Below are 26,248 nucleotides of genomic sequence, written 5' to 3' on the forward strand. Positions count from 1 at the left end.
AATGTTGAGTTCTGGAAACAAAGGGGTACTTTCCATAGGCAGAGAAGGAAAGAATATTTGCTAATCAATTATTTACATTCAGATCACTGTGACAGGATGCGGCCACCTTACAAAATTAACTAGCAAGATAGATTTTTAACAAATGTCCCCTGTGAAGTCCCAGTTCTTTATGGCACCTGGGAGGTGACACAGTGAATAAGAGACTGCTTCCAAGAGCACCTGTCTCAGCACACTTCAATTCCTTATCTGGAAAACAGGAATGGTAATTGCACCACCACTTAGACTGTGACAAAGATTAGGAAAGATAATACAGGCAAGATGCTTAGTAGCAACTGGTACTCAATAAATACTAACTTCAATTTGTTAAAGCAGTTGCTCTTATCACTGATAAGATTGTTTAGTCTGGGTCAGCGCTGTGGTGTAGTAGGCTAAACCTCCACCTACTGCACTGAAATCCCGAATGGGCACCAGTTTGAGTCCCGACTGTTCCACTTCTGATCCAGTTCCTTGCTGATGGCCTGGGAAAGCAGTGGAAGATGGCCCACTTGCTTGGGCCCCTACACCCAAATGGAAGAGCCAGAAGAAGCTCCTGGCTCCTGGCTTTGGACTGGCCCTGGCCCAGCCCCAGCTGTTGCGACCATTAGAGGAGTGACCAGCAGATGGAAGACCTCTCTCCTGTCTCTCCCTTTCACTATCTGTAACTGCCTCTCAAATAAATAAATAAATCTTAAAAAAAAAAAAAAAGATTGCTTAACCTTTAAGTACAGAAACACAAAAATGTAGGAAAAAAAAACAAATTATTAAAGTACTAACATAACCAAAATGATTACCAATTATAAATGAAACCCAATCTGTAAGAAAGACATTTAATGACAAAATAGACTGCGTGTTAAGAACAAATGAGTGGCCAGCGCCGTGGCTCACTAGGCTAATCCTCCGCCTAGCGGCGCCGGCACACCGGGTTCTAGTCCCGGTTGGGGCGCCGGATTCTGTCCCGGTTGCCCCTCTTCCAGGCCAGCTCTCTGCTGTGGCCAGGGAGTGCAGTGGAGGATGGCCCAGGTGCTTGGGCCCTGCACCTCATGGGAGACCAGGAAAAGCACCTGGCTCCTGGCTCCTGCCTTCGGATCAGCGCGGTGCGCCGGCCGCAGCGCGCCGGCCGTGGCGGCCATTGGAGGGTGAACCAACGGCAAAGGAAGACCTTTCTCTCTGTCTCTCTCTCTCACTGTCCACTCTGCCTGTCAAACTGTCAAAAAAAAAAAAAAAAAAGAACAAATGAGTGCTGATGCCTAAAGAAATGCCACCATGGACTGGCGCTGTGGCTCACTTGGTTAATCCTCTGCCTCCTAACCATATGGGCACCGGGTTCTAGTCCTGGTAGCTCCTCTTCCAGTCCAGCTCTCTGCTGTGGCCCGGGAGGGCAGTGGAGGATGGCCCAGGTGCTTGGGTACCTGCACTTGCATGGGAGACCAGGAGGAAGCACCTGGCTCCTGGCTTCAGATCGGCGTAGCACCAGCCGTAGCGGCCATTTGGGGAGTGAACTAACGGAAGGAAGACCTTTCTCTCTGTCTTTCTCTCTCTCACTGTCTATAACTCCACCTGTCAAATAAGAAAATGACACCAGACAGCAAGAAGCTTCTGTGAGAAATTAGAGCTTCCACTAAATCAAAACGAAGGTCAAGATGAAATCAACCTCAGAGAACTTCATGGGATTCAGTGCCAGTCTCCAGGGCCCAGTGAAAATGAGAGAGACATGCATCAAGTGGGATAAAAGTACTGGAGATGAAATTTTTGAACAAAAATCAAAATACACAAATTTGAAGAATTTTGAAGAAACTGTAACAAAAATAAAATAAATGGCTACAATCCTGCCACTTCTGTTTAGTTTAGGGCAGTGCTTTTAAAAGACTTTCTATTCAGAGCTGGCATTGTGGCACAGTGGTATGGTTAAGCTGCCACTTGTGATGGAAGCGTCCAATTTGGGAGTGCTAGTTTGAATCTGGTTACTGTTTCCAATCCAGCTTCCTGCTAATGTGCCTGAGAAAGCAGCCAAAGATGGCCCAAGAGCTTGGGCCCCTGCCTCCCATGTGGGAAACCCAGAAGAAGCTCCTGGCTCCTGTCTGGCACATTCCTGGCAGCTGTGGCCATTTGGGGAATGAACCAGCTGATGGATGATAACTATCCCTTTTTCTCTATAACTTTGCCTTTCAAAAATAATCTTTTTAAAGGTTTTTATTTATTTATTTGAAAAAGTAGAGTTGGTGGGCGGGGCCGGGGGGGAGATTGAGATCTTCCATCCAGTGGAATGATGGCAATGGTCTGGGCCAGGCTGAAGCCAGGAGCTTCATCTGGGTCTCCCACATGGGTAGCAGGGGCTCAAGCACTTTAGCCATCTTCCACTGCTTTCCCGGGACATTAGCAGGGAGCTGGATCAGAAGTGGAGGAGCCACGCCCTGAACCAGTGCCCACATGGAATGCCGGTGTTGCAGGCAGCAGCTTAACCCACAACCCTGCTCCCACCCCATCTGTGTCTTACATACACACGTATGTGCAAGTATATGTGCATACATGTGGGTACAAACACGTGTGCAGTAACTAAAAGCATGGCCTGCAGTACCTCCTTAAGGAGTGGTGCTGCCAAGATTCTAGAGCGCCTGTGGTTTTCCAGACATGGTACTACTGGGCAACGAAGAACCACTGAGAAAAGCACAGAGGGCTGCACTTGCCAAGAATCATTCACCCCAAAGGCAGCCTCCATGACACTGACATCTGACAAATACTAACGACCGAAGTTTTTGCAGCAGTTACAGAGGGACAAGCAACAGGGGAACGGATGGCACAGAGTGCCTCGTGAGAAAATGATGATAGCACCTGCTTCTCCTAACCACATCCTAAGGGACCATCTTCAGAACTTTACGTATCTGAACTCATTTAATCTTACCTTCATTTTATAGATGAGGACCCCAAGGTCAGAAAGGTTGAGTACCTGCCCAAGACTGCCGTGCTGATAAATGGGCATCTAGCTCCCGAGTCTACATTCCGAACTTCCACAGTATCTCTGTGCCCTCAGCAAGCATTACTGAGCTGCTCAGGACAGCCCACCCTCTATCCGGAAGGCACACTGCAGTATTAAGCTGATAAACTTCATTTTGAATGTTAGGTATTTTGCCCTTTTCTTTAACTTTTAGACGTTTTATACTCATGACAATAAGCACAATATATTTCCGTTTAATTTTAAGTTCCAAATATTTAGGTAATATAGTAATTAAAGAGTACTCTAAGTGTTGTTGAGAATTTTTTGCCTTTAAAACATACGCTCGGGTCGGCGCTGCGGTGTAGCAGATAAAGCTGTTGTCTGCAGTGCTGGCATCCCATATGGGCACCGGTTCGAGTCCCAGCTGCTCAACTTCTGATCCATCTCTCTGCTATGGCCTGGGAAAGCAGTGGAAGATGGTCCAAGTCCTTGGGCCCCTGTACTCTTGTGGGAGACTCAGAAGAAGCTCCTGGCTCCTGGCTTCAGACTGGTACAGCTCTAGCCACTGTGGTCATCTGGGGAGTTTACCAGCAGATGGAAGACCTCTCTCTCTTTCTCTACCTCTCTCTAACTCTGCCTTTCAAATAAATCTTTTTTAAAAAATACACTCAGGCCGGTGCTGTGGTTCATTTGGTTAATCCTCTGCCTGCGGTGTCAGCATCCCATATGGGCGCCGGGTTCTAGTCCCGGTTGCCCCTCTTCCAGTCCAGCTCTCTGCTGTGGCCAGGGAGGGCAGTGGAGGATGGCCCAAGTGCTTGGGCCCTGCACCCACATGGGAGACCAGGAGGAAGCACCTGGCTCCTGACTTGGGATCGGCGTAGCTCCGGCTGTAGTGGTCATTTGAGGGGTGAACCAACAGAGGGAAGACCTCTCTCTCTCTCTCACTGTCTAACTCTGTCTGTCAAATAAAAAAAAAAAAATACACTCAAAAAAATACTCTTCTCTGTGGAGGCTCAGAGGCTAACTCCAGGGCCCAGCTCTCAGGACAAAACGTTGCACATGTCTGTGCGTCTGTTTCAGAGTGGCCAGCTCCTCACGCAACTGTCCAGTGTTGGGCAACACATCCTGACCCCTGTTCGTAGAGCGCCCCGCAATTCTCAAGACAATGCTTCCTACACAGGGCAGATGGTTGCTGATTCAATGGCCTTACGCTGCAATTTCCTAATCACAGACACTCGTGTGATAAAGGAAGGCGTATGACACACAGAGACTGGCGGGTCCTGGGGAGGCTGAGACACGTGAGCAAGCCCAAGTCAGGCTACAGGCCCATCTCTGGAAGCAGGGACCGCTCCTTCCAACGTCTTTGATCTAAATCCCTCCATCTGACATCTACAAACTGCCCAACATGCTCGGGAGCCATTTCTGGGCCCTACCAGACATCCCCATGTGTGCAAGAACTGGGTCTGATTTGATTTGCAAATAATCTTGCGAGGGAACCTCCAATTTAAAGATGAAGAAACAGGGCCTCAGACTCAGCAATTTGCCCGACTACTGGACTTACAAGTGGCAGAACAGGACCTGAATCTCACTCTGCTCCAAGCCCAGTCCATACCACCACCCAGTTCTGGTGTTATTCCCACACTGGGTGGGGATGCTGGAGGAATCTGAATTGAGGTGAGGTGGAGGATGCAGGTGTGGAAAAGGAGGTCCTAATGGGGTTCAACTGAAGGAGGCTCTTAATAAAAAATTGTGATTTTTCACCTATCAGAAAAGCAAATACCAGCCGGTGCCATGGCTCACTTGGCTAATCCTCTGCCTGCGGTGCCGGTACCCCGGGTTCTAATCCCGGTTGCTCCTCTTCCAGTCCAGCTCTCTGCCGTGGCCCCAGAGGGCAGTGGAGGACACCCCAGGTGCTTGGGCCCTGCACCCCATGGGAGACCGGGAAGAAGCACCTGGCTCCTGCTTCGGATCGGTGCAGCACCGGCCATGGCGGCCATCTGGGGAGTGAACCAACAGAAGGAAGACCTTTCTCTCTGTCTCTCTCTCACTGTCTATAACTCTCTCTCTGTCTCTCACTGTCTAACTCTGCCTGGCAAAATAAACAAATAAATAAATAAAATACATTAAAAAAAAAAAAGAAAGAAAAGCAAGTACCCAAAAGTCTGATAACGCCTTCTGCTGGCCAGGCAGAGAGGACACAGATGCTTCCTGGTGTAAACGGCAATGTCTGTGACAAAGACAAAGGCATCCATTTATCCTCTGGCTCAGCCACTTTCTTCTTGGGAGTTTACAGAACACAGACACTGAGAGAGAACTGACAGACCATGTATACAGACTATTTATGGAAACACTGAATTTCGGTGCCTATTAAATACAGGACTGAGGAAACAGATGAAGGTACACACTCATACAACGGAACAATATGCAAAAGATAAAAAGAAGGCAGAAGCTCCGGCATGAAAGGTCCCCTTCAAAACAAGATACTGAAGAGTGAGTGCATGATAGTGCTTCACATAGTTTATATAAAAATGGGATTAAAAGATAAGTGTATTTTGATGCAAAAATATTTTGAAATTCATGCATAGTTTTTTCATAATACACATTTTCTTGACCATTCTGGACACTCGTCATACATACTGCTTTTTGTGGAAAATGGGGAGAGTAAGAAATACAGAAGAAAATTTTAAAATCTGTACCCAGGTGTTTTTTGCAGATACAGTGAAAACTTTTGAAGAATATGCAAGAAATGAAAAATTCTGTTCATAGGAGTGGAGGGGAAGAAGACCAGGTAAATGGGTGTCAGGGGTGGGAAACACTTTGCTTTTTTTTTAGTCATAAAAATACCTCATGTGTAAGGCTGTGAAGGCTCAGCGCAGGCTCCCCCTCCAGTCACACTGCTCTGTCCCACACGCTGGCTGGGCCCCTTTTCCTACCACTGCCTCTCCTGTCATCCAGGCTGTGTGTCCCCCAGGTCTTCTGTGAGGTCACAACCTGTGTGCTATGCTTCACTGCACTGGGTGGGAGTTTATTAAATGAACTCTTCATTTAATAATACTCTACCCAGGGGGGTCAGCACTTGGCTTAGCAGGTAAAGCCGCTGCCTATGTTGCCAGCATCCCATATGGGTGCCGGTTCGCGTCCTGGCTGCTCCACTTCTGACCCAGCTCTCTGCTATGGCCTGGGAAAGTTATGGAGGATGGCCCAGGTCCTTGGGCCCCTGCACCCACGTGGGAGACCTGGAGGAGGCGCCTGGCTCCTGGCTGCGGATCGGCGCAGCTCCGGTCACTGTAGCATCTGGGGAGTGGATGGAAGACTCTCTCTCTGCCTCTCCTCTCTTTGTGTAACTCTTTCAAATAAATAAATAAATCTTTGAAAAAAAAAATAATACTTTACCCAGGCCTCAGATAGACTAAATGAGTTGTTAAAGGTCACCCAGGGGCAAAGTGGGAGCTTGCCTGGCTCAGAACCCTAAATCCATCCCCTCACTGTGCCCAGGTTCCTCCATTATAGCTCCCTGCAACTCTGGCCTCTGAAGAAAACAGGATGTCTCCTTTGACCTTCCTTCTGCCTAACGGCATTCAGTGACAATCAGTGACATGAAACAGGAAGAGAGGAAAAAAGAGGAGGGGTACTCACTCTTGCAGAGACCGGTCTGAGTCGTCAGCATTTGCTGTGCCCAGGTCTGAGTCGTAGGACATGGGCTCTTCAGCATGGTCCGGACTCTTAGAGCCATGCTCTTGGAGTAGGCAGCTATCAGAGTTTAGGCTGCAGGACAGCTGGGAGGAACTGGCCGTGTCCAGGCTGAGGGAGGAGGCAGTGAGCTTTCTGTTCCGCCGGACCTTGTGGCCCGAATGCTGGACTTCGATGTCCTCTGAGCCTGAGGAGTGAGAAATTGAATCCAGAGACTCCTTCCGCTGTAGTTCTGCACCAGAGGTAGTGACAGGTTCAAGCTCAGAGAGTGGGCATAGCCCAGACAGGGCCAATGGGGTGAGCGTCCACTCGTTTAAGATGGCGGACTTGTAGGAGAGTTCAAAGGATAAGGATGTTAATCCTTGCAGGAAGCTAAGGAGGAACTCAGCCTCCTCGGCATCTCGGAGCAGGGCTGAGGGCTGATAGTACTCGCATAGCCGGGTCTGCTCCTGGAGCAGCAGCTTCAGGTAGCACTCCATCAGGCCGTCATTGAGGGCCAGCCGCAGCCAGGCCCGGCAGCGGCCCACGTCCGTGTTCACAAAGACCAGGTGCTCCAATTCCGAGATGATGTGTCTGGGAAGGGGAGGACAGACTGTTTCAGGAAAACCGAGATGCCGTTTTTCCACTGGTTAGCAATAATTACTGAGTGACAAGGCAGAGAATTAGGGAGCAGTGTGTTAAGGGGCATCTAGGAATGTTAAGCTGTAACCCAATTTTTTGAGGTTCAAGTTACGAAAGATAATTGTCACATTCATTACAACTGTCCCTTGGACCTCTGACGTCATCTGCTCACCCAAGACATGTCTGCTGAGCCCCCAAGTGCAAGGTCAGCAGGGGTGGGAAATGACAGGATAACGACATGGCTCTGGCCTCAACCTAGGTACGTGGGAGACAGCTGTTTTGTTGGTGGGGCTGCAGCGGAGGGTTGGGCAACTGTGTCTAGGCTGCAGAAAGAAAAATGCCACAGAAGGGCAGTATCTGAACCAGGCCCGGAGGGGTTTCAAGAGGTAAAGATGGAAAGAAAACCTTCTAGGCACAAGGAACTGACAGAAGGAAGACCTAAAGGGCTGCAAAGAACACAAGCACTGCAATTACAACACACAGGGGGAGAGTGGGGGACTCAGTTGTTGCAAGTTGGTAATGGAGGGTCCTGAATGTCCAACTGGTAAGGCAAGCCAGGGCCATGGTGCGTCAGAACACGACTGCTAGATTCTGGGCCCCAACCTAGGGCATCAGACTTCAGGCTGGCATTTAGAAGCCTGTGGGCTACGGGTTTTTAAAGAGGGACGTGACTTGCCCACAACCGTGTACACTGTAGGGTGGACTCTGGATAGGGAGACCCAGGCCCAAGGGCGCCACACAGTTCCTGAAGCCCTCGGCGTGCTGTGAAGGCCCCTCCTCTGCACCGCGGTCTTCTCTGGAGTGCAGACCACATCCTGCTGGACTCGGTGACTGAGCTCCAGCTAGTTTAAGCTCAGTGAAGGCTGACTGCTGCCCCACCTACGGAAAGGCAGAGTGCGATACGGCAGACAACAAGCCACTGTCACCCACAGAGAGAAAAGAACCTGACACAGGGTGGCAGAGGTGGGTATGGAAAGGAACTCTCAGACTGATGGTGGCACTGATTAGCCCTCAAGGAACGGTGCCAGCCAGCTACTTGCGCAAAAGCGCAGGCAGTTAGCAGCAAGGTGGGAAAGGTGAATATTCAGCTGTCTACCCGGGTTGCACTCTTCTGAGAAAAGTCCATACCTCATTATGAGTATAATATTTGGAACAAAGATGTTCAAACATTCTAAGGCAGGCTTAGTCAACTTTTCCCTACAAGGACCAGACAGGAAGTGCTTCAGGTTTGCAGGCCACACCACCTCTGTTGCCTCCACCTAACTTTTACAGGTGTGGTCCAAAAGGCTGTTGCCGCTGAAGCCCACCAGCCCAGGGGCATAAAGCAGTCCCAGGCTTTTGTCAGGGCCGAGGGCTCGGGGCATGATGGCTGGTGGGGAGGCATGGTCCAGAGATACACCTCTCTGTGAGCTACTCTCCCCCCTGCTCCACCCTGGCTCTCACGGAACACAGGCAGCTCTGCTGGCTTCCCATGCAGCTAGCGGGGAAGAGCCACACTCCAAGTCTCCGCCCAAAACAAAACCTCTCTCACTGAGCTCACTTGTGGGTGACAGTTTTCAAAAGGGACCAGAAGACCGGCTGCGGCAGAGGCTTCTGGTGGGCACTTTTCTTCCTTTTTCCTCCAGCCTCAGCACGGATGTGCTTGGCATGTAGGCCGTGTATGAACACAGCCTCCAGGGCACTGCACATGGTGTTGGCGTCTCCGTCCTCACTGGTGACCACGGTGTCCAGAGACACGTACTGCTTCTGCAGCGCCTTCACGGATCCCACCAGCTTCTTCTTGATGACCTGGGCAGCACCAAACAGAACACAGGCCTTTAGAGGAAAATCCTGAGAGCCCCTGTCGCCAAACACAAGTGCAACCACAGATGAATGTATTTATGGGTTATTTCCACACAGTCAGCATGTTCATGAAGGCAAATAAAGATAAACACAGAGAAGCAAAGGAAAACTGCACACTCAGACAGCCTGGAGATAACTGCGGTGCTGGTGCTGTGCATCTCATTCATGGTGGGTCTTTTTTACTTTCTGACCCAAACTCCTTATAATCTTGTGTTGAAATACTGGCCCCAGGCTGGCATTGTGGTGTACTGGGTTAAGTTGCTTCCTGAGATACTGGCATTCCCATATGGGTGCTAGTTGCTCCACTTCCAATCCAGTTCCCCACTAGTGCACCTGAGAAGGCAGCTGAAGATGGCCCAAGAAACTGGGCTCCTGCACACATGTGGGAGACCCGGATAGAGTTCCAGGCATGGCTTTGACCTAGCCCAGCCATGGTAGTTGTGGCCATTTGAAGAGTAAACCAGTGGAGGGAAGCTCTCTCTGTCCCACCTCCCCCTGCTTTGTAATTCTGCCTCCCAAATAAATGGCCCAGGCTGGGCTAGGCCGAAGCCAGGAGCCAGGAGCTTCATCCAGGTCTCCCACATGGGGGGCAGGGGCCCAAACATGTAGGCCATCTTCTGCTGCTCTTTCTAGGCCATTAGCAGGGAGCTGAATCAGAAGTGGAGCAGCTGGCACATGAAACTGTGGCCATATGGGATGCCAGTGTTGCAGGTGGCAGCTTTACCTGCTATACAATACCAGCCTCCAAATAAATAAATACATAAATCTTGTTAAATAAAATAAAGTAAGTATTGGATCCATCATAGATACAGCTATGGGAGCCAGAGTCAACCTACCTAGGCAGGTGTGAGGCTCCCCACCTCGTTTACAGGACCAAGATCCTACAGAATCAACAAACTAAGAGGCAATAAATGCTGCTTAAAACAATAAAAACATCAAGAAAACTGGAGCATGGTTACATCAAGAAAGACCTTGGGCCTGGCAAGTCAGAGGGTAAGGTTCAGGCCTGGCTCTGACAGTGACCTGCTGTCACTTCACACATTTCACTTAGCCTCCTGACTTCCTGGTCCGTTAAATGGACACAGTATTCCCTAGCTAGGATCGGCAGAGTGCTTCTCAAGGGCAAGACTAGTTTTGTATCCATCTTTGGGGCCTCAACACTTGCACTGTGTTTAGCACCTAGAGTAACTCAGTAAATGGGAAACAAGCACATCACAAAATGTATACAAGTACTCTAGAAACAGTAACAGTTGCTCAATCCTAACTATGTCAAAATTATCTGTTTTGAAAAGGACTAGAAGGGATCACAGGAAAACTGACTTGAATGGTTCAGTGAAAGGATTATGAATAAATTTTCTTACTCTTTTATTCTTAATTCAGCCCAAACAGTAAATGTTTATATTCTTTGGAAAATTAGGTTTAAAAAAGCATTAATGAGACAAAATTCACATAACATAAAGTTCATCCATTTACATATACTTGTAATTCAATAGTTTTCAGTACCTTCATGGAATTGTACAACCATCACCACTATCTAATTTTAGCACATTATTATTGGGGCTGATGCCGTGGCATAGCAGGTAAAGCCAACGCCTGCAGTGCCGGCATCCCATATGGGTGCCGATTTGAGTCCCGGCCGCTCCACTTCCGATCCAGCTCTCTGCTATGGCCTGGGAGAGCAGTGGAAGAAGGCCCTGGTCTTTGGGCCCCTGAACCTGTGTGGGAAACCTGGAAAAGTTCCAGGCTCCTGGCTTCGCACTGGCACAGCTCCGGCCGCTGCAGCCATTTGGGGAGTGAACCAGCAGATGGAAGACTCTCTCTCTCTCTCTCTCTACCTCTCTGTAACTCTGCCTTTCAAATAAATATTTTTTTTTAAAGGAACATTATTATCACCTCTAATAGAAACTGTACTGGTGGTTGCTGTGAGCCAGGGAGAGGGAACTCGGCAGTGACTGCAGTCACTAATCTACTTTGCCTCTATGTATTTGGACTTGCCTATTCTGGAGATTTCTTTTTTTTTTTTTTAAACGTTTTAAGATTTTATTTATTTATTTGAGAGGTAGAGTTACAGAGAGTGAGAGGGAGAGACAGAAAGGTCTTCCTTCCACTGGTTCACTCCCCAAATGGCCGAAACGGCCGGAGCTGTGTCAATCCTAAACCAGGAGCCAAGTGCTTCTTCCCAGTCTCCCATGTGGGTGCAGAGGCCAAAGGACTTGGGCCATCTTCTGCTGCTTTCCCAGGCCATAGCAGAGAGCTGGATTAGAAGAGGAACAGCCGGGACTAGAACTGGCGCCCATATGGGATGCCGGTGCTGCAGGCGGAGGATCAACCTACTGCGCCATGGCGCTGCCCCTATTTTGGACATTTCATCTGAATGGAACCACACAACATGTGATCTTTTGTGTCTCACTTCGTTCACACACTGTTCACACTGTTTACACACTCTTAAGGTTTATATACCATGTCCTAGTACTCCATTCCTTTTCTTAAAAAAAAAAAAAAAAGTATTTAAGAGGCAGAGAGACTGATGCACCAGGGTGGGAGGGCTTCCACCCACTGGTTCAATCTGCAAAAGCCAGGGGTCCAAAGCCAGGAGCCAGGATCTCAATCTAGGTCTCCCACGTGGGTGTCAGAAACCAAACTAACTGAGTTGAGTCTTCACTGTGGCTTTTTAGGGTCCACATCAGGAGGAAGCTGGAATCAGGAGCTGGAGTTGGGTATTGAACCCAAAAAATATTCTATTACAAAGATATACCATATTATATTTATCTATTCATCAGTGAATAGATGTTGGGCTGCTCCCACTTTTTGGCTACCATACTGCTATGAACACTCATATACAAGTTTCTGTGTAAACATGCTTAAGAGTTCTCTTGGGTATACACCTAGGAGTGAAATCGCTGGGTCATATAAAACCTTATGTTTAACTTTCCGAGGAACTGGTAAATTATTTGCCAAAGTGACTGTACTATCTTACATTCCCACCAGCAATGTCTGTCTTCTTGATTATAGTCATCCTGCTGCGTGTCTCAGTGTGGTTTTGATTTGCATTTTCAAAATGTCTAATGACACTGAACATTTTTTCATGTGCTTATGGTCATTTGCATATCTTCTTTGGAGAATGTATATTCAAATCTTTTATCCACTTTACAACTGGATTATTTGTCTTTCTCTTGTTGAGTTGTAGGAGTGCTTTTTTTCTTTTTAAAAAAGATTTATTTATTTACAAGGCAGGGTGACAGAGAGAGACAGAAAGAGAGATCTGCCACCCAATGGTTCACTCTCCAAATGCCTCCAACAGCCATGGCTGAGCTTGGCCAAAGCCAGAAGCCAGCAGTTCCATCTAGGTCTCCTATTTGGGTGGCAGGGCCTTAGTACTTGAGCCATTATCTGCTGCCTTCCACGTGCAGCGGAAGGAAGCTGGTATTCCAAGCAGAAGCCTAACCTGCTGTGTCACAACGCCCACGCTGAGGAGTTCTTTGTATATTCAGGTCCCTGGCTTCAGCTTGTCCCGGATGTTGTGGGCATTTGGGGAGTGAACCAGTGCATAGAAGATCTCTTTCTGTTGCTCTGCCTTTCAATTACTAAACACTAAAAATTATTTTATATGCAAGATATTATTAGATATTACATAAAAAGTACAAATGCTTAATTTAGCTGAGTACCTACTTGGTGTTGTTAGGGGATGTAGGGATTAAACAAGGCATACCCACAAGAAACTCATACCTTTGGGGCCAGATTTGTGGCACAGTGGGTTAAGCCACTGCTTGTGACACTAGCATCCTATATTGAAGTCCAGGTTCAAATCTTGGCTGCTCTGCTTCCAACCCAGCTCCCTGATAATGTACCTGGAAAAGTGGAAGATGGCCCAAGTCCGTGGGTCCTTTCCACCCGTTTGGGAGATCTAGATAGAGTTCCAGGCTCCTGGCTTCAACTTGGGCCAGCCCTGGCCATTGTGGCCTTTTGGGGAGTGACCCAGTGGATGGAAGCTAGCCGGTGCTCTTGCTCGCTCACTCTCTCTCACTGGTGCTGCAGGTGGAGGCTTAACCTACGACGCCACAACGCAGGCCCCCATCCCTCTCTCTGTCTCTATCACTCTGAATTTCAAACAAATACATAAATCTTAAAACAAACAAACTTCATACCCTTGAGTAGTCAGTCTATGCAGCGCTTGCTGGAAGCTGAGCCAGCCTAGGGCTCTGCCTTAGCTCCAGAGGTCCAGGGGGAAGGATGAGGGAAGGGCCTTTGCATGAAAGTCAGCTAGAAGGTAGGTGGAGCTTAACACTCCAGCGGCCAGGAGGGAGGAAGGCACATCTCTGAGGGCTAGAGTTCCTTTTAAGCAGAAAGTTCTCTGAACTGGGAGCGGCAGTGGGGGTAGAAAGGGAAATTCTGGCTTTTCTCAGAAAGTCACCTCAGCCTAAAGGCTACTTAACCTCTTGCTTCTCCCAGGGAATCGAGAGCACTCAGCCCGGACTATCCAAGACAGCCCAGGGCCAGCAGGGTACAAAGGGCTCTCCCAAGACAGTGAGCCTGACGGGGCTCTGGTGAAGTGGTCACACACAACTGTGTTACTGGTAAATGTTCCAAAATATATGTAAGTTACCAGCTTACCCCATTAATCAAATAACAAACCAGTGCCCGGCAGCATTTGTTTTGGACCAATTCAATGCACTGGCCAAACTGACCACGTTACGGCCTAGAGGCAGGGGCTGAAGGTCTGAATGCAAATCCTTCTTTTTGGGTAATCTGTCTTCGATCCCCACTGTTTTCTGGGCAAACTCCCATTTTATAACCAGTAAGACTCCTCAGGGCCTGCTTCTGCTATACATTGTTCTCAGCCAGATGCCTCTTTTTCTGGACAGTGTCTACTCAGGTCAAAGTAAGAAAAACAAACGAAGTGGAATCCTTTGCAGCCCCTCCCCAACCCTGCCCACCTACCGGGATGGCAGCCCGGGGATCCAGTCCATTCTCCCCTACTGAGAGCATCTCCACGCACAGCAGCTCCCGCGGAGAGTCACATGGCACCTGCAGGGACAGAGGCAGCCAGCTGAGCAGGCTCCCAAGGCACCCACAGCCAGAGGTCCCCCCACCCCCAAGCAGGTGGCAGGCAGGCATCCCACCACACTCAACCTGCAACTCTAAGGCTTTGAGTAAGACAAAAGCAAAACCTGAGTGGATTTTAAGGAAGGAAAAAGGCCAGAGGTGGGTCGGCCCTAAGGCGTGGGCGGTAAGGACTCTTCACTCCACATCAAAAGCACCGCACAAAGCCAGGGCCCTGCTGGACCAGGAGGTGAAGAACAAATGGCTGATTTAGGTGCAAGGGGGATGCTTCAGCCGAAGGTGCCGAGAACTTGAGGGGCCCTGGACACAGGGGGCTCACAACCCACACTCAGGGCCTGGGCCTCACAGTAGCCTCTGACTCCTGTTCCAGTCCAGTGTCTTCCAGCTTGGTGGTGAAAAACACGAGTGGACTGCACCCGCACGGGAGACCAGGAGGAGGCGCCTGGCTCCTGGCTTCGGATCGGCGCAGCGCCGGCCACAGCGGCCATTTGGGGGTGAACCAACGGAAGGAGGACCTTTCTCTCTGTCTCTCTCTCTCACTGTCTGACTCTGCCTGTCAAAAAAAAAAAAAAAAAGACAGACAGACACAAGCGGAACGGCTTCATAAGGGGAGTGCTCTCCTGCTACACTCCTGCTTCGAGACTTTGAGGGTTTAGTTTGAGCAGCACAGGAATGTGTCTACACAGACCAACAAGGGTTCTGGCTGCAAACTGCCCCTAACCAGCTGGGCATAAGAGAGGCGCAGCATAGCACACAGCCCATTGAGTTACAGGGATCAATGGTATCTGTAATCCCAGTGGTGTGGCCACCCCAGTCTAGAAACAAAAACTGCCACTGTGTACATGGAGTGTGTACCAACAGCTAAGTCAACATGAGGTTAAACCACTAAATCCCTCAGGGCATCTGGTTTCCTCCCTTGGCCTCAGCCGGAGGGTGCTACTGGCTGGCCTAGTTCCACCCCAGCAACTTGGGCTGGGCAGATCAGGGCTGGACAGGCACATTCCCATCTAAGCAAAATCTCAGGGGAACAACCTGCTGAGCTGGGGAAAAAGCTAGCCTCAAGGAAAACAAACAGAAACAAAACTGTTACAGCTGCCTCTGCTCTTAAACAATTATGACCCAAGGATTGTCACATACCTCGCCTCCTTTACACTGCTGCCAGCCACCCTAGAAGGGTGCTGATAAGGAAATCGAAGCGGCCCAGGTCAAGAAGTACCAGACAACAGGGCTGGCAGTGGCCTGGTTCCAGCACAAGCCCCCAGGGCAATGCCAGCCACCCGCCTCCTCGCCCCGCCCCCGCCCCCCACCAAGGGAAACCCCAGACTCCTGACCGAGGGCCAGCACCTCAGAACTGGGACTTGAAGTGTGGGTTGGAAGGAGGACGCTTCAGCTGGGGGCCCATGAGGGCTGCGTCCGTCAGGGAGGAGTTCAAGAAGGCAGCAGAGCAGTTGGAAAGGGCAGAAGCAGGGTGATCCTCAGTCAGCAAAGGGAAGATGCTGATTCAACCTCGGGCCCCTGGGGTTGGCAGAAGGTGAACAGGACCCAGAGAGCCAGGCCCCTCTGGACAGCAGGAGCCCCGGCCCTAGTGCAGCCCCTGCCTCGCTGTCCCGCCCTTCACCGCGTTCTCTGCTCCCACCTGCTGGGGAGACCAGCTCCACACTCTGGCCACCAGCAGCCAGGAAAAGGAGTGTGCTGCTGTCAGTCACTCCTGGAAACGCTGCTGGTCCTGGGGGTTGGGCTCTTTCAAGGTTGCCCAGGTACAGCCCAGCAGGCAAAGCTCAGCTCCTCTGCCTCTAAGATGCTGGGCGGCCATGCCAGTTGCAATTCCAGCAGCCTAAGGAATGCCCTTCTAGACAGAGCCCTCCAACTCCCCAGCTGCCAGCTTCAAGGTCTGGACCCTAAGTAAGGGCTAGACTTCAATGATATAAATAATAGCCTAAGTCCTTTACGGTCTCATTAACTAATTAGCTGAGCACAATAAAGTATTCATTAGGAGAGGGCTATTAATGAGTGGGTACTCTGGCCAAGTAACTGATGAAAAACAAAAACAAAAACAAAGTAGGCTGAAGCTAAGAGAGGGCAGGGCAGGGCCAGACAAGAGACAAGTAACTGTCACCTCAAACAAAGTGTGAGAAAAACCACAAAATGACTGAAAACAGCTCCAAGCAGAGCAGTAATTCCAAGAGAACCCGACAATTCGCAAAACCAGACCAAGACGTCACCACCCATGCAGGCCACGACTCAGGACGCACCTTTCTTTGGCCTATTCACACCTACCCCAGAGCTTCAGGAGACAGGAGTTTGTCCACCAGGGACCTAAGCACCTACCTGGGGGACTGGAAGGAGGCTCTGGGGCTCCTGACTGTTTGGTCCGGGTTCCATTATCCACCTGGGTGGCCCAGGCCCCGGTTTACTATCAGATGGAACTGGTATCACCTCCTGTCCTCAAAACACTATTTCTTGATACCAAAAACCAAACCAAAGAGAGGCATGGTTTCAAGAACCATGCGGAAGGGAATACAGAGAGAACTTGGGCGATGCTACCAAGGGGTTTTTCAAACAGTGTTGGTGAAAGTTTTGTAGGGGTAAGGAGGTAGTTTTTGTCATTTAGGAAATAACACACTGTCTCCTGCCACCTCCGAGTGTTGATTCACCCTTACACAGTTTTCCAGAGTAAACAAAGCAAGCTGCTCTGAGCTCATTCTCTAACTTTAATTTCTACAGCAATCCTGTGACAGGAGGATCATCCCTGTTTCACGGAGGAGAAAGCTGAGGCTCAAGAGAAACGGGCCTCAGATAACACACAGAATTCTCTGGTTCCCACATTCTAACCCCTGTGCCTTTTGCCCGACTGATCTGTCTCTTTGGTTTTTGGCTTGAAAAGTTTCAGGCAAGCTACTACTTACAGATTCTTCCAAGGTACTCAAAAGCTCCATTTTATCAATAAGGCCTAAGACCAACAGGAAACAGGCTTGACCGATCAGATTTATAGCCCCAGTCGGCTGAGCCCAGGTCCTGCCATGGTCCCCAGGTTTTAGAGCTGCCCTTTCTTACGCAGTCAGAACACTAGGAATTGTCCTCGTTGTTTTTCTTCATTATAATTCTTGTCTCTTTGTATATAGGATGTCCAATTTTACTTCCTCCAGAGACCAAGGAAGAAAGAAAAAAGAGAACAGTTTAGATGAGACTTACATTGAAAGAAGAAATGGATAACCCCTGGCTTCACCGCTCTCAAAACATTTAACCACCAGTAAACAGCAACCTCTCTTTAGAGACTTGTCAGCCAACTCCCAAAAGTCTTTCCTCCGCTGCCTGAACCATGAACCTGGCTGCTCGGAACAACAGCCTGGTGTTTAAAGCCATCCAGCTGCGGTACCAATGGATGAGTCATGCATTTTCAGTTGGAAAAGAATGACAAAGATATCTTCTGATTCAGAAAGGCAGCTGATCCTTCAGGCATGTGAGCGCTGAATGAGGAAACAGTACCCCCTTCCAACTGCACAAAGCTGGATTTCTGGACAAGTGTTCTGGAAGGGGTGGGATGAGAGGTGGGAAGGTGCGGACCTTTGAAACAACTGCTTCAAATATGAGAGAACTCTTAGCTTGTGATTTCCGAAGGAACAGTGGGTGAGAACCGTGAAGCTGGAAACACTGGCTGCCTTTCTTCCCTCCCTCCCTCCTTCCATCCAGCAACATCCAGCTCCCCAGTATTCCCGTTCCACATCCCACAGTATTCCAACAAGGAGTAAACTCTGAATGAATGAACACGGAGACACTGCCTGACTTGTTCACAACCGTGTTTCCAGTATGTAAACAGTGTGTGGCACACACAGTGGTGCTCAAAAAATACTCGAATGAATTGATGAATAAATAAAAACTAAGCACAGGGCAGGTATCTCCGCTTCACAGACCTCGGAAAACTGAGGTGCCAACTCTTCAGAGGTGGGCCTTGTGGGATGCTTTCCATTAAACCAGGCTGCCAATCAAGTGGAAACCACTCAGATATACTGCTCCTTAATGGTAAGATATTGAAAGTAGAGGGCCAGCGCTCGGGTACAACAGGTTAAGGCCCCGGCCTGCAGTGCTGGCATCCCATATGGGTGCCAGTTCAGGTCCCAGCTGCCCCACTTCCCATCCAGCTCCCTGCTGATGCACCTGGGAAAGCAGCAGAGGATGGCCCTGGTCCTTGATCTCCCACATGGGAGAAGCTCCTGGCTCCTGGCTAAGGATTGGCTCAGCTCCAGCCATTGCGGCCATGTGGGAGTGACCCAGCAGATGGAAGACCTCTCTCTTGGGGCCAGTGCTGTGGTGTAGAGGGTAAAGCTGTGGCCTGTGGTGCTGGCATCCCATATAGATGCTGGTTCAAGTTCCAGATATTCCGCTTCTGATCCAGTTCCCTGCTATGGCCTGGGAAAGCAGTAGAAGATGGACCAAGTCCTTGGGCCCCTACACCCATCTGGGAGACCTGGCTTCAGATTGGCCCAGCTCTGGCCTTTGTGGCCATCTGGGGAGTGAACCAGCAGATGGAAGACCTCTCTCTCTGCCTCTCTGCTTTTAAAAACAAATAAATCTTAAAAAAAAAAAAATCTCTCTCTTGGGGCCAGCACTGTGGTACAGTGGGTTAACACCCTGGCCTGAAGCACTGGCATCCCATATGGGTGCCAGTTCTACTCCCGGCTGCTCCTCTTCCCATCCAGCTCTCTGCTGTGGCCTGGGAGAGCAGTGGAAGATGGCCCAAGTCCTTGGGCCCCTGTCAGCCATGTGGGAGACCTGGAGGAAGCTCCTGGCTCCTGGTTTCAGATCGGCGCAGCTCTGGCCATTGCGGCCAATGGGGAAGTGAGCCATTGGATGGAAGACCTCTCTCTCTCTGCCTCTCTTCTCTGTGTAACTCTCTGACTTCCGAATAAATAAATAAAATCTTTAAAAAAAAAAACCTCTCTCTTTCAAATAAATAAAATAAATCATTTTAAAAAATATATTGAAAGTTGAACAGCATTTGATTTTCAAAGAAGCAAGAGTATAAATGGCAAACACAGACAAGGGGTTCTCTTGAGGTCCTGTAAAATTGCTGTCAAGTGGCCAACACGTCTGAGGCCGGGGCATTAGAAGTTTGAGGAACTGTGCACCAAACCCTCTCCCCCAAGACTACATATACTGAGCATGGGAATCGGTGCCTCAGGAAGGTCCTCGTGCCTCACTGCTCTAGGAATAATCGGCTCCGTGTGCATGGAAGCCAAACGGCCAAAGCTCCGACACCTTCAAAAGAGGAAGCAATTCAACATCCTCTGTGCCCACCCACGCCTCAGCCTCTTCAGGATCCACTCGCTTGTACTTTCACAACCATGAGGTGTCTGGGGACCCACGGGTCCTTGCGCTCAGCACTGGGATGGACTTGCACCAGCTCTGGCGAGGAGCAGCACTGGGAGTGGGTCCTCCACAAATTCCAGGATGACGCACATGGACATGGCTGTGACCACAGTCAATGCCACACAGTGCTACTCCCTGAGATTCTTCAGGACCAGGACACCAGCCAGAAGGAAGTGCCCCAGGCTGAGTGGCCATCTCTCACCTTCCAGACATTTGGATGACAACTCCTATTCCATTAGCTGGCACAATTAATTTAATATGGATGTCAGAAATGCAATCGCCAGGGACAGGTACTTGGGTGCTGGCACCAAGCAAAACCCCCACCCAAGAGTGTGGCGTAGAGGATAAAGAGATTCCTCCCCCTCCACATGTATTTACCACCTGAGCCCCACCTGCCCACTCAAGCTGCCAGGTTTCCAACTGCCTGGCTCCCAGCAAATACCCAGATCTGGCAGCTGGAGGGCAGCCGGCGGTTGGCTCTGCACTAACGGGACTTAAGCTGAATGGAAGCTGGATCGAGGGAAGAACGGGCCCCACGCTGCGGTGAAGGGTGGCAGCGGGGACAGCAGAAGCGACAGGCTACGGAGAGCTCATTCTTAGTAAGAGTGGGGAAGGGTGGTAGGAACTCAGGCTGCAGGAGCTGGGGGCAGTTTAGCAAACCAGGGATGCGGTGTGCTCAGGCGGTAGCAGATGGAAAGGAAGAATGTGCGGGGCTGGAAGGCAGATACACCCGAGACTCGGGAGAAGGCTGCATCAGTCGCTAAGAAAGCGGTGCGCTCAACAAGGCGCCTTACTTTGGTGATGGGTCCTAAATGAGAAGGGGGCAGATTCTGGGGAGCTGGGCAGGGGCTGTGGGAGGCTGATAAGAAAGTTGAGCCAGCGATGGGGAAACCAGAAGGGTGGGTTTGGGGGAGGTCTGCGCGGACCTTTCGGGTCGCCACGGGGGTTGAGAGGCAAGGTTGAGGGCGTTAGCGGAGGGGCGGGGATGTGGCCCAGACGCGAGATGGCAGGGGTCTAACGTGGGGTCACGAGAGCAGCTGTATTTACTCAAGACCCGCGGCGAGGCGACGGGTAAGGCAGAAGTCGGGTCACGGGTGGGAGCAGATGGGGGAGACGGGCCGGCAGTGGCAGAGCGTGGGGTGCGGGCGAGAACGGGTGAGGGCTCCGAAGCCGGACAGTCTCAAGGCAACCGGTGCTGTGCAATCAAGAAAGGGCGGAAGGCCCACCCCCCGTGCGCGTCTCGGCCCCGCCGCCCCTGCGCTGCCCTCCTCGCTCCTGGAACCCTCACTCACCCAGAGGAGCGGGCAGAGGAGCTGGGGGCATTCTCGGCCGCAGGCGCCCCTCAGCCCCAAGTCGACGATGCGCTCTCCGGGCCACCGACAACAGGAAACGGCGCCCGCGGCGCCTGACGCCATCACGCCGGCTGGCGTGTGGCCACGCCCCCTCGGCCTGCGGAGCCAATCGCAGGGCCCCGAGGAGCAGCGGGGCGGGACCAAAGGCTCGCCCTCGCCCAGCGCTCGCCCCAAGGAGTGCATGAGAGGGCAGGGTGTCTCCTGGTGTACATTGGCGTCGGGCGGGCTGTCTCCTGGCTTCTAGGTTCCAGCCCTCGGCGCCGTCTGCCTGACGTAGGGGCTGCTGTTTCGCCTCCCTCAGCGGACTGTCGCCCCCTTGTGAGTGGTCCCAAGGACGCTGGCCCCACCTTTGCCTCCCTGCCAGGAAAACATGAGCACACCTTGGGGCGCGGGAGCGCCTAGAGGGCCTCCGGGGCGCTGTTTGCTTCGTCGCTTCTAGCCCCTTCGCGGCTGTTTGCTTTCCACCTAGCAGGTACATACACTTCCAAGTGGATTCAGAACAAAATGTCCTGAGTAGTGACCACAGCCAGTTGAAGGGCCGGGCAGGCGTCTTGGCAGGGGCTGTGGGCTCTGGGCACTTGCTTGCAGGCCTTGGCCAAATGGAAGCCCGGGGCCTGAGTGGGTGTGGGTGTTGGGGGGAGCCGCCATGTGCAAGTGCTTTGAGGGCACGGAGCGGTGGCTGGGGAAACAGCCCAGTTCTTGGAACCAAGTTCCACTGGCCTTGGCCAGGGGTCATGTGTTCCCTTGCGTCTCCAGGAAGGACTGCGTCCCTCAAATCTCCAGAAAGGTTGGGGTCCCAGGGCCTACTTCCGTTTGTAAGACCGACGGCTGGAGTTGGGGCTGGGACAGTATGCGGGCTGCCTCTGGGTGATCCTCTCCAGGCGTGAGAACCTCCCCGGCTCTGATGGGGCTGTGGGCGTTCAGTGTAGTTAATGGTTGAGCACTGTGGTTTTAAAATAAGGCCATAGAGACTAATTATTCACTTGGTGTTAAACTCATTTTAAACAGAGTGGGAAGTAGGAATTTTCTAGGGAAATCCAGTTACTGTGGCATAAGGATAATGTTTCTCATCATAACTGGCACAGCAAAGAGCACTGGTGGCTTGGCACAGGACGCCCTGCCCCAAATCGAGCACATTATGTCCTTCTGTGCTTTGTGCACAGCCGCCATCCTCGGGTGCTATGGGGAGCTCCTCGGACTAATCTCTTATCTGCTGTTCAGGAGTCTCTGTCTCTGTCTCTGTCTCTCTCTCTCTTTTTTTTTTTTTTTGACAGGTGAAGTCATAGACAGTGAGAGAGAGAGAGAGACAGAGAGAAAGGTCTTCCTTCCGTTGGATCACTCCCCAAATGGCCACTACAGCTGGAGCCAGGTGCTTCCTCCTGGTCTCCCATGTGGGTGCAGGGCCCAAGCACTTGGGCCATCCTCCATTACTCTCCCGGGCTACAACAGAGAGCTGGACTGGAAGAGGAGCAACCGGGACTAGAACCGGCACCCATATGGGATGCCGGCGCCACAGGCGGAGGATTAACCAAGTGAGCCACGGCGCCGGCCCATGGAGTCTCTGTCTCTTGGTCTTCCCTTCCTTCCTAGGCCTTCAGCCTTGCCAAAGAGTCCAAAGGCTTGTCTATCTCTTCTCATCTGGCTCAACAGGCCCTTGTGAAACTGCATAAGAGTATGGTCCTAGGAGTGGGCCGGAGGTGGGCAGGAGGGAAATGCCACAAATGTATACTCACAGTGCACATGTCACAAAATATCTCGTATATGGACCAGGAGTCCACCAGAAATACTCCAGATGGAGAAATAAGTCTCATGTTACCATTTGAGCAATAATAAAGGCTTCTGCAGTTTGCTGTGGGAGCAGAAAGGAGAACTTGGGAGGTGCCCTGGAGGAGGGTCATGTGTCTAGAAACGCATGAACGACTGCTAGGAGTTGAGGCTAAAGGGTTATTTCAATCTGGCTTCCATCTCTGATACTCCCTTGGCTTATCTCACTCCCTTGGCTTCTGGTAACAGAACCTCCCTCTCATTGTACTTTTGGGATGAGCCTCCTCTATTCCATGTGATTCTGTTGGGATCAGGTTATTGGTTTAATACCCCCACCCCAAGATGTGCACATGACCTTGGTTGGTCAGTCTCCTTTTCCTTGACCCATGTCCCAAGGTTTTTTCTGAAATGTCTGCTCTCTCTGGCAGTGTCACATTGGAATTACACCTGTCTTTGCAGACAAAGGGCCCAACTCCTCCCAAGAGCAAAGCCATCACAGAGGACAGCAGAGTGGAGAAACAGACAGGGGAAGATAACACTGTTTGAGCCATGGGTGCAGCCATATGTGAATATTGTCATTTTTTTTTTCTTTTTGGCAGGTAGAGTTATAGACATTGAGAGAGAGAAAGACAGAGAGAAAGGTCTTCCTTCCATTGGTTCACTCCCCAAATGGCCGCCACGGCTGGTGCTGTGCCAATCCGAAGCCAGGAGGCAGGTGCCTCCTCCTGGTCTCCCATGCAGGTGCAGGGTCCAAGCACTTGGGCCATCCTCCAGTGCCCTCCTGGGCCACAGCAGAGAGCTGGACTGGAAGAGGAGCAACTGGGACTAGAAACCAGCACCCATATTGGATGCCAGCGCCGCAGGCGGAGGATTAACCATGTGAGCCGTGGCACCGGCCTGGAATATTGTCTTTTTAAACTTGGGCAAGTTATCTATCCCCAAACCTAGCTTCTTCATCTGTTAACTGGGGAGAATAAGATCTCAATGGTAGCTATAAGATTTAAATGAGTTAACATGCATACATAACATATGATTGCTCTACATGATATTGTAACATGTTTGTAGATGATACATGATTTACTTTCCCTGCAAACAGTGTTTGGTGCACATATGTCTTCAGAGGTCCTCCTAGGATCTGTAGCGGTAGGCTGGACATCACTGCTCCAGAGGTTCCATTTTTGAGCCAGACAACTTTGTGTTGTTGCCTTTTGACCCCTGTACATTCTTTCTCTGAGAACAGACTTTGGGGTCCTAGTTCCTTCTACCTCATTCCCACCGTAGCTGCCTGGGTGCAGGCCACTTCTTAGTAGGATCCCCACCCCCTACCCCATCCAGTCTCAGACTTGCTGAGCAGGTGAGTGCTTAGAAGCCTGCATGTGATCAAATACTCATTTCTGTTGCAGAACGAGGTACAGCTTTACCAGGAACTATGGCTGCTGGTTATTCATGCGGAATAAATTTCTCAGGGGGAAAAAAGCCCATCAACCAGTATGTGTCAGCTAGTTGAGTCTTTCCTTCAATGTTTTCCTGGTGTTTATTAATTCACCTTGTTACCTCAGAGCTCCTAGGAGCAGAGAGGGTGGCAGGAACCAAAAAGTTTAAGCTGTGAAACAAAACAAAATGTGAAACCCTATTGTCTATTACCTTATTTTGTTGCGAGCAAGTTGCAAAGTGATTTCCTATGAACCACTGACCAAGTACAATGACCCCCATGTGGGGATTCGTAATTCCTAATTTGTTTTTTCAAGTTCAACTTAAAAATATCTAATAGAAACACATGATATAAAATTCAAAAGGGGATACTGTTCTACCTCCCAGTTACCACCCCCCCCCCCATGAAGGTAGCATTACCAGTTTCTTGTGTTTCCTAAAATTACTCTGTGCCAGCTTGTCCACAGAACTGTATGATTAAAATAGCCTGCTGCACTGGCCAGTGTGGTAGTCTTTAGCCACACACAGCTACCGAGTGCTTGAAATGTGGCTTTGGGGCGGGCACTTGTCTCAGCAGTTCAGCTGCCTCTTGGGATCACTACATCCCACGTCAGGATGCCTGGTTGGAATCCTGGCTCTGCTCCTGATTCCGGCTTCCTGCTGATGCAGACCTAGGGAGGCAGCAGGTGGTGCCTCAAGAACTTGGGTTACTGCCACCAGTGTAGGAGATGTAAATGGAGTTCTGGGCTCTTGGCTTCTGCCAGGCGCAGCCACAGCTATTGTGGGCATTTGGGGAAGTGAATCAGCAGAGAGAAGATCTTTCTGTCTCTCTGCCTTTCAAATAAAATGAACATAGATAAGTAAAATATTTTTAATGTGGTTTATTGTTACTCAAGAGTTGACATTTAAATTTTGCTTAATTTGTATTTATTTTTTAAAGATTTATTTATTTATTTGAAAGTCAGAGTTACACAGAGAGAGGAGAGGCAGAGAGAGAGGTCTTCCATCCGCTGGTTCACTCCCCAGATGGCCGCAATGGCTGGAGCTGTACTGATCTGAAGCCAGGAGCCAGGAGCTTCTTCCAGGTCTCCCACATGGGTGCAGGGGCCCAAGGACTTGGGCAATCTTCTACTGCTTTCCCAGGCCATAGCAGAGAGCTGGATTGGAAGAGGAGCAGCCGGGACTCGAACCAGTGCCCATATGGGATGCCCGCGCTTCAGGCCAGCGCATTAACCCACTGCACCACAGCACCGGCCCCAATTTGTATTAATTTAAATAGCCATGTGTGGCTAGTGGCTACTATATAAGACACAGTTCTGTACAGATAATGGGTAACACACAGTAGCCACTATGGTTAGACTGTTCCCTCCCACCCAAAATTCATACATTGGAATCTTAATCCCCAAATTCATATGCTCCTGGTATTTGGTGGTGGGGCCTTTGGGACGTACTTAGGATTAGATGAGGCCATGACAGTGGGGCCCTGGTGATGGCATTAATAGCTTCATAGGAAGAGGAAGAGACCTGCCTAGCACACTTGGCCTGTCTGCACATGGGATGCTCTCTGCTGTGTTATAATGCAGTCAGGAGGCCCTCACCACGTGCCAAGCAGATGCCTGTACCATGCGCTTGGACTTCGCAGCTTCCAGAATCGTGAGCCGGATGAACCACTCACTGTTCCTTATAAATCACCCCATTTTAGATATTTTGTTGTAGTAACAGAAAACAGCCTAAGACAGTAGTATACTTTACACACAACACTACTTATTGCTTTGTTCACTTAACAACACCTATCTGTCTTGGAGTTCTGTGCTCCAAGTTGAAATGTGGCTTTGGGGTGGGCATTTGTCTCAGCAGTTCAGCTGCCTCTTGGAATCACTGCATCCCGCGTCAGGATGCCTGGTTGGAATCCTGGCTCTGCTCCTGATTCCGGCTTCCTGCTGATGCAGACCTAGGGAGGCAGCAGGTGGTGCCTCCTCCTATCTGGAGTTGCTGTCTCCCTCATTTTTCATTAACTGCTGTATCCTCCTATATTGCATAAAGACAATCCTTTACCCTGCCTGGAGAACCATGGGCTATCATTTCATAACAAGCTCTAAAATCTTCCTCAAATATCATAACCAAGACATGATAACCAAGGTTCTCCACC

At 50.3% G+C, this 26,248-nt stretch overlaps 1 protein-coding gene and 1 long non-coding RNA gene across 11 annotated transcripts in view; one reads left to right on the plus strand and one right to left on the minus strand.

The window, feature by feature from the left end:
- PLEKHM1 (pleckstrin homology and RUN domain containing M1) overlaps nucleotides 1–20,981 on the minus strand; it is a 51,666-nt gene extending 30,685 nt beyond the window's left edge. For 5 of the 8 annotated variants that reach the window (XM_002719439.5, XM_008271587.4, XM_008271586.4 and 2 more), the window contains exons 1-4: nucleotides 20,845–20,975; nucleotides 14,063–14,149; nucleotides 8,823–9,070; nucleotides 6,608–7,234 (exon numbers count right to left, since the gene is read on the minus strand). In XM_002719439.5, the coding sequence (XP_002719485.2) occupies nucleotides 6,608–7,234; nucleotides 8,823–9,070; nucleotides 14,063–14,149; nucleotides 20,845–20,967 (1,085 nt within the window). In that variant the 5' untranslated portion in view covers nucleotides 20,968–20,975. Of the gene's footprint in view, nucleotides 1–6,607; nucleotides 7,235–8,813; nucleotides 9,071–14,062; nucleotides 14,150–17,239; nucleotides 17,321–17,377; nucleotides 18,722–20,844 lie in introns of those variants that run through there. The other 3 variants (XM_008271589.4, XM_051825747.2, XM_070060592.1) reach the window with 3 other exon arrangements.
- LOC103351583 (uncharacterized) overlaps nucleotides 20,982–26,248 on the plus strand; it is an 82,029-nt gene continuing 76,762 nt past the window's right edge. For all 3 annotated transcript variants that reach the window (XR_011383446.1, XR_011383445.1, XR_011383444.1), the window contains exon 1: nucleotides 20,982–21,376. This is a non-coding gene — a long non-coding RNA (uncharacterized lncRNA). The remainder of the gene's footprint in view (nucleotides 21,377–26,248) is intronic.

This window comes from Oryctolagus cuniculus, chromosome 17 (assembly GCF_964237555.1).
Source record: "Oryctolagus cuniculus chromosome 17, mOryCun1.1, whole genome shotgun sequence".
NCBI lineage: Eukaryota > Metazoa > Chordata > Mammalia > Lagomorpha > Leporidae > Oryctolagus > Oryctolagus cuniculus.